Genomic DNA, 8276 nt, shown 5'->3' with positions numbered 1-8276 from the left:
GAAGTGACTTAGCAGCAGCAGCATGCTAACATTTTGGAATCAGTTTATCAAGTATTAGACAAACCCCTATTAAGACTGTGATTGAAATAGCTAGAACTTACAGATCAGTATTGTAAAGTTGGCAATTTCCTCCAAACTGATCTATGAATGTTATCAAAGCTCATTAGAGAAGACCTAAATTAATGGACAGACAGACTTCTCTAATGAACTTCAGTAACATTTATTATGTTCTCCATAAAGGGTTTGCTCATCTGTATTCTAGGTACCTTATTTTTGTTGTTGTTTTGTTACAAATGTAAGCAGCATTTTTTTAAATTAAATATACTATAGCCTGATTCTTAAAATGGGGAATTTAGATTGCATTCTTAAATTTATGAGAAATGGAGAGAAGATATTTTGATTATTCTAAATTCTATATGTATGAGGTTCTTCAAACATATTAATGCATATGAGTAATAAAATATCATAGCATCCTAAATATTTTACTAAAAGTATAAACATCTTAACTATTCTCTGTGAAACACAGAAAATGGGAAATTACATGCTTTGTGTACAAAAAAGGAACAAGATACATATGAACATTCTTATAAGCAATGAATTAAAGCTGATCCAGAATGCTAGCCTACATTTTTCAGCTTGAAAAAAGTTTTCTTTTTAACACATTAAACATTCACATCACAATCCAAAGTTCGTTTTTCCTCTGGAGACTCTAACTGAATTAATGTCTCAGCTTGGACTTTATAGACTTTTTTAAGGGAATAAAATGGTCTGTCTCAGATATCAAGATGGGAAATCAGTAGAGCAAGTTCCAGATTACATGGAATTTGATATCACCCAGTATACTCAGGAAGAATTTTATTTGTTGTTACTTATCTAGCTTTTTTCCTAACCACTTTGGTTCTCTGATATATTAAACCATGGGAGCATTTATAAAAGGAGAAATTCTTCAGTCTATGAGAAGTTGAAACTCTAACCTGTTTTTGGGTGTATTTTACCCTGGATTACCACACTAGACATTGTTCACTTCAGTTCAGTTCAGTCACTCAGTCGTGTCTGACTCTTTGCGACCCCATCGACTGCAGCACTCCAGGCTTCTCTGTCCATCACCAACTCCTGGAGCCTACTCAAACTCATGTCCATCGTGTTGACGATGCCATCCAACCATCTCATTCTCTATTATCCCCTTCTCCTACCAGGCTGTTTAAGTAGTCCCAAATCTTTTGTTTTCTTTCTTAGCTACTCCAAATCACCAAGATTTATTTATAAATAAGTTTCCATTGCTTAGTATGGAAGCCAAGCGACAATCTATTTTCATTCTTCAACTCTCTGTAATAAACAATGACATTAAAAGTCAGAAACATCTAATATTCATGCTTAAATAGATCATATTTTTTCTAAGCAATAGAGCTTCATTTATTTGCCAAAGGCTAGCATTAGCCTGTTGCTTTTTTTTTTTTTTTTTTGCTTTTTTCAGTTGAAATATCTTTCTGTATACTTTTGGGATTCTCTAACCTCTCTGCCCCATACATCTTTTTTTTCTTCCCCTTAAGTTGAAAATCTTCCCCTGAAGATGTCTGGACCTGTTCACCTAGTACCTAGTTCCATTGGATCTCCTTATTTATAAAATTTCCCCTTTCCTCATATGAGCAACAGAATGCTCCTAAATGCTTCTAAATTCTATCACGTGAACTGATTGGGATCTTTAGATCTCTACTTACTTGAATTACTGTCAATGAACCTACTGCTGCTGCAGCTAAGTCACATCAGTCGTGTCTGACTCTGTGCGACCCCACAGACGGCAGCCCACCAGGCTCCCCCGTCCCTGGGATTCTCCAGGCAAGAATACTGGAGTGGGTTGCCATTGCCTTCTCCCAAGGAACCTACTAATTTCAGAGTTATTTGCTTCTTTAGGGCTTAGCAGCTGTTTGAAGCAGAGAAGGCAATGGCAGCCCACTCCAGTACTCTTGCCTGGAAAATCCCATGGATGGAGGAGCCTGGTAGGCCACAGTCCATGGGGTCGCTAAGAGTCGGACACAACTGAGCAACTTCACTTTCACTTTTCACTTTCATGCATTGGAGGAGGAAATGGCAACCCACTCTAGTATTTTTGCCTGGAGAATCCCAGGGACAGGGGAGCCTGGGGGCTGCAGTCTATGGGGTAGCACAGAGTCAGACATGACTGAAGCGACTTAGCAGCAGCAGCAGCAGCAGGGCAATTTATGAATCTTCATGTGTGGTTTTACATCACAGGATACACTTCTCTCTATACATAATGCATTTTTTAATGCATTCAAGCTTTTTATCTGGCTTTCAACAGTTTGACTTCAGCATGGACTTCACTGTGTCTATTTTACCTGGTAATCATTTAGTATTTTGTACCTGTAAATTTCTTTCATCAAACTTGGGGAATTATTAACTTCTTCATTTTTTTCTATTCCATTCTCTTTCTTTTCTCCTTTTAGTATTTCATTTACATATATGTTGGATTATCTGATATTACGTAGCAGTTCTCTGAGCTCTGTTTATTTTTTAAAAAATCATCTTCTCTTTGTTGTTCACTTTGGATGATGTCTTGGATGATTGCTGTACCTTCAATTCATTCATTTTTTCCTCTGTAATTTCCATCTGGCTGTTAAATCCACCCAGTGAATTTTGTATTTCTGAAATTTTAATTTTTAGCTTCAGAATTTCTATTTGATCCTTTTTTCCATTTTCTCTGATGAGGTTTGTTTGTTTGTCTCCTGAGAGTTTTATTCACTGAAAACATGCTGTGTTTTACTTCACTGAGGATAGTTATAATAGTTACTTTAAAGTTTTCATCTGTCAATCTCAACATCTGATTCATCTCAGGGTCAGATTCCAGAAAATGTGACACACTTTCTTGATTTTCATATGTCACTAATTTTGAATTGTATCTTGGACTTTATGAATGATGAGCTGTGGATGTTCTGGATTGAATTATTTTGCTATGATGAGTATTATTTTCTTTGCATTAGCAGGTGATTCTCTTGACTAAATTTAAACCATAAACTCTCTTTCTTGGGGGACAACTTTAGTCTCAGTTCAGATCTTTTGTTTTTAACCGAACTGCTGGGATTTTGTTTCAGGTGGTTCAGGATCTGTTCAGAGGTGAAAGCAGAGTTAGGGCATCCTCTCTCTCTGGCTCCTACCCTTTGGGGATTTCTTGATGTCTTCAGCTTTCAAAGTTTCCTGGCTTCACTTTTTTGCTTCTCCAGATAAGAAAAAGAGTTTTCCCACATGTGCCCCTGCTGCTGTAGAACCTGCCTCCCAGACTGTACTTTATTGTTGTTCTTCAGTCGATAAGTCCTGTCGGACCCTTTGCAACCCAACGGACTGCAGCACACCGGGCTTCCCTGTCCTCCACTATCTCTGAGAGTTTGCTCAAACTCATGTCCATTGTGTTGGTGATGCTATCTAACCAACTCATCCTCTGCCGCCCTCTTCTCCTTTTGCCTTCAATCCTTCCCAGCATCGGGGTCTTTTCCAATGAGTTGGCTCTTCTGCATTTAGCTCAAGCTAACTCCAAGAAAAGGGAAACCTTCCTTGTGGTGCTTCATCGCCCTCCTGACTAGGCTCAGGGTGCTTCTGTTTGCATTTCAGGGTATTCTGGAATACCTATTTTTGTATTATGTCCTTTTAGGTATTTGTCCTAATATCTATTTTCTATTTTTGTAATATGTCCAATTTTTATAGATGTTTTCTTCTGGGGTATAGTCTCAGTCTGTCATATTTGGAAGCAGAAGTTCTATCCCTGTCTGGCACTTTGACTCTTGAGAGAGTCATCTCTTGCCTTGGTTAATTAAGGCAATACCTCCTAAGCAGTCCCTGCTTCCACCCTTGACCCGTAAGATCTAGTCTCAGCACTTCAGGCAGAGGGACGCAGAAAACGTAACGGGAACTTCTAGCGTCCCCCTATTTCACTCACAGTAAATCGATAAATGCTTAAAATGTCCTACACTTCCTGTCTGAAACTGCTCAGCCTTCTTGACTTCCACGTCACATGCTTATGCTGGTTTGCATCCTACTTTTCTAACCACTCGTGTTTACATTCAACAACTCGTGTTTACTCTTGCTCCTCTACTCCTAAACGGTTCGTTCACCCTAAAAATATGGTTCTTGAAACTCCGGTCTCTCTCCTTTCCGCTTTCTTTGGAGATCTCATCCACTTCCACACTTTGAGCTGACACGTCAGGGCAAAGAGGTCTTAAGGAGCCCCCATTTTCTCAATAGAGTTGTAAACGGCGCTGATGTAAGAATTAAGAGCTTCTGATCCTTCTCCACGCTAGCATCCACCCAGATCTGAATAAGCTCGGACGGAGACGGGAGGGCGTTCGCTCAGGTTAAAGTTATGTTGGTCTGAAGGTGGGGCTGATTCTCCCAGCACCTGAGCTCTCCCGCGCCGGCGCAACACACGACGCGGAGGCGGAACCCAGACGCGCGAGTCTCAGCTTCTGGCCGGGCGCGGAGAGCACGGCGTGGTGCACCACGGGCGCGCCGCACGGCCGGGCATGGAGGAGCGCGGCGAGTCCCAGCCGACCGCGGGCTGCGGCGATGTGCTCCCGGGCGACGATCGCGGCGGTGGCAGCGCCCACCCGTGGGCCCCCGAGGACGCCTGGATGGGCACGCACCCTAAGGTCAGCAGGCGCGAGAGGAGCAGGGCGCCTTGTCCAGGCCTGTACCCAAGGCGGGACCCCCGGGCCGGCTCCTCCTTGGGCCATTGACTCCCCACCCAATGGGATCGCAGAGTTTCCCCGCGAACCTCACGGAAAGGGGATTCTTTTTGCTCCTGGCCCGCTGCAGGCAACATTGTTTTTGTTTGTTTCAATGAGTTAATCTATTGTTCTGACACCGCCCCCTCCCGCCTCGCCTCCCTCGGACCGTTCTTAACTGGAGGGAACATCGTTAACTATATAGCCTCTGGAGCTAGATTGCAGCCGCACCATTAATCTGAGTTTTGCTGTTTAGGGCCGTTCTTGGAGATGGTCTCATTTAATCCTCATAGTAAACAAGCGGAACAGTTTGTGGGCCTTGAGTAAGCTGTAGTAGTCTACTATGGTCAAGGTTTTAGGCACAGTCCTCGTTTGCCTCTGTTGGCAAATTGCTGCCTTTTACCAGCTATGGCCCAAGCAATGAATGGGCAGTGAATGGATATGAGTTTTGCAGGAATCTCAGGGACTAAGTACTTTGGTCTAGTTGTTTAAATAGAATCGCATTCTTCTGCTGGAGAGCAGTATTTCATAGATAATCATCTACAAACATCCCAGAAAAGGAAAAATTTGAAGATCTTCTCATCTTCTCTTGCTTGATTTTATCCTTCTGCTCTGATCCCCTTACACCCTCTCAGGGTGAGGAAAAACAAACGATAACATGGAGATATTATTCAGTGCCATCAAAGAACCAAAATATGGAGGAGCATGGTGGTCAGGAGCATGAATTCAGACTGCCTGAGTTTGCATCCTGGTTCTGTCATCAGCTTTGTGATTTTTCTTTTTATTTGTGGGGGAGGGAAAAAATATTTTATCTCATTGTTCCTCAGTTTTCTCTTCTGTAAAATGGAGATAAGAATAGTACTAACCTTATCGGGTTGTTAGAGGATTAAGTCAGTTAATATTAGTAAAGCACTTAACATACAGTAGCCACTACCTAAATATTTAAAGTAAAACACCAGTAATAAGTTTTAAAAGCTACTTTTAGATTTGATGTTACTATTTAATTTTCAAACTTGCAGGGTTTTTTGTTTTGTTTTTTTTTCTTTAAAGTCAAATGTTCTATAGGCTTGAACCATCAAATCTTTTCCTTCAGTTTTTCTTCTTGAAGGATCTAATTGATGTTAAAAAAAAGAAAAGACATTAGTTGTTTGATTTTCAGTCCTGCATTTGCATCATTCAGTTTGAAAATTACTTTAGTTCAGTTGCTCAGTCGTGTCCGACTCTTTGCGACCCCATGAATCGCAGCACGCCAGGCCTCCCTGTCCATCACCAACTCCCAGAGTTCACTCAAACTCACGTCCATCGAGTCAGTGATGCCATCCAGCCATCTCATCCTCTGGCGTCCCCTTCTCCTCCTGTCCCCAATCCCTCCCAGCATCAGGGTCTTTTCCAGTGAGTCAGCTCTTCTCATGAGGTGGCCAAAGTATTGGAGTTTCAGCTTCAGCATCAGTGCTTCCAGTGAACACCCAGGACTGATCTCCTTTAGAATGGACTGGTTGGATCTCCTTGCAGTCCGAGGGACTCTCAAGAGTCTTCTCCAACACCACAGTTCAAAAGCATCAATTCTTTGGCGCTCAGCTTTCTTCAGAGTCCATCTCTCACATCCATACATGACCACTGGAAGAACCATAGCCTTGACTAGATGGACTTTGTTGGCAAAGTAATGTCTCTGCTTTTGAATATGCTATCTACGTTGGTCATAACTTTCCTTCCAAGGAGTAAGCATCTTTTAATTTCATGGCTGCAGTCACCATCGGCAGTGATTTTGGAGCCCCCCAAAATAAAGTCTGTCACTGTTTCCACTGTTTCCCCATCTATTTCCCATGAAGTGATGGGACCAGATGCCATGATCTTAGTTTTCTGAATGTTGAGCTTGAAGCCAACTATTTCACTCTCCTCTTTCACTTTCATCAAGAGGCTTTTTAGTTCCTCTTCACTTTCTGCCATAAGGGTTGTGTCATCTGCATATCTGAGGTTATTGATATTTCTCCAGGCAATCTTGAGTCCAGCTTGTGCTTCTTCCAGCCCAGCGTTTCTCATGATCTATACTCTGCATAGAAGTTAAATAAGCAGGGTGACAATATACAGCCTTGACGTACTCCTTTTCCTATTGGGAACCAGTCTGTTATTCCATGTCCATTTCTAACTGTTGCTTCCTGACCTGCACATAGGTTTCTCAGGAGGCAGGTCAGGTGGTCTGGTGTTCCCATCTCTTTCAGAATTTTCCACCGTTTGTTGTGATCCACACAGTCAAAGGCTTTGGGATAGTCAACTTAGGTCAATCCAGTAACATAGAATCAGATTTATCATCCTTAAACACCACTTTGGTTATGTAATTCTCATATTTAGAGAATTTCCCGAAGGGTAAAATTCACACTGTTACCCTGGCCATCAAGACCTCGCCCCCTGGTCCCCAGTTGCCTTTTCGGTGTCATTTCCAAACTCATTTGAGGTTGAGGAGGACAATTAGTAGCACTCCTCTTTTCCTGCATCTGTACACACTTTGGTGGATGCTGATGGAAAGTGTGACTTTAGTACACCAGGTGGGTCTGCAGATGCCTCACCTCTGCATTGACCCTGCTCCCCACCTGCCTAGTCATTGACAGAGCTGGAATACCTCAGGCTTCTCCTGCAGAGGCAGGCCCTGAAGAGTGTTCGCTCTGTGCTGACCAACAAGCCTGAAAGCTGCAGCAGCTTCCTTGATCCTTTCTTTGAAACTCAACAGTTAACAAATTCCCTACTCTTGAGTGAGCAGGGGTAGGGAGAGAGGCCAGGAGTGCACTTCTAGCACAGCTTCTCCACCAGCAAATGAGACCGCGGAATCAGAGGCTCCCACTAACCTGCCCTGACAAAAGTCCTATTAAGATGTCTCTACTCCTGGCAGGTAGGTTTCTTTCTAGGCCCTTGAGTCCATGTTGCTTATTTCCACTTTCATGTGATTACTCACACTGTCACTCTTTCTCTGTTTATTCAACTCATACATGTCCTTCAGGGCCCAGCTTGCATCCCACTTCTGCCAGGAAACATTCACCAACCAAGCCACCTGAGCGCAGCTGCTTTGACCTGTTGTGTCATGTTTTGGTTTTTGTTTTCCATTCACTTGGTTTTTAGCCACTTACTGTAATGCACTATTATTTATCTGCAATTGCAAGTGTGTATGTGTTTACCCTAGCAATCCATAAGTTTTTTAAAGAGATAGGGATCAGGGCTTGATTGCCAAGTAACTCCCACTATACCTTTAAGAGAGTCTTATACGTTATCTATTGACTAGTTGTTAATTGAAAGAAAATGCTAAGAGATTCTTCCTTCTCTCTTTGACAATTACATTTTGATTTTCAGTATTTAGAAATGATGGAATTAGATATAGGAGATGCCACCCAAGTTTATATAGCGTTCTTGGTTTACCTGGACCTCATGGAGAGTAAGTAATTTGTTTATTATTGGGGCTACGGTGGGGGAATGAGGAGTTGGGTCGGGATATAGTGTTTATGCATTTGCTGTTAATTTTGTCAGTGTTGTGATTTCTTTATTCATTAACACTGGGAA

The 8276-nt window shown here is 42.2% G+C and overlaps 1 protein-coding gene across 1 annotated transcript in view; it reads left to right on the top strand.

Moving 5' to 3' along the window:
• The first annotated feature begins 4434 nt into the window (after nt 1-4434).
• The window catches only part of TSEN15 (tRNA splicing endonuclease subunit 15), a 29982-nt gene continuing 26140 nt past the window's right edge, over nt 4435-8276 (top strand). Inside the window, exons 1-2 of the mRNA XM_006048653.4 lie at nt 4435-4655; nt 8070-8151. Coding sequence (XP_006048715.1) covers nt 4530-4655; nt 8070-8151 — 208 coding nt within the window. The 5' untranslated portion in view covers nt 4435-4529. The remainder of the gene's footprint in view (nt 4656-8069; nt 8152-8276) is intronic.

This window comes from Bubalus bubalis, chromosome 5 (assembly GCF_019923935.1).
Source record: "Bubalus bubalis isolate 160015118507 breed Murrah chromosome 5, NDDB_SH_1, whole genome shotgun sequence".
NCBI lineage: Eukaryota > Metazoa > Chordata > Mammalia > Artiodactyla > Bovidae > Bubalus > Bubalus bubalis.
This window is presented reverse-complemented; position numbering and strand designations above follow the sequence as displayed.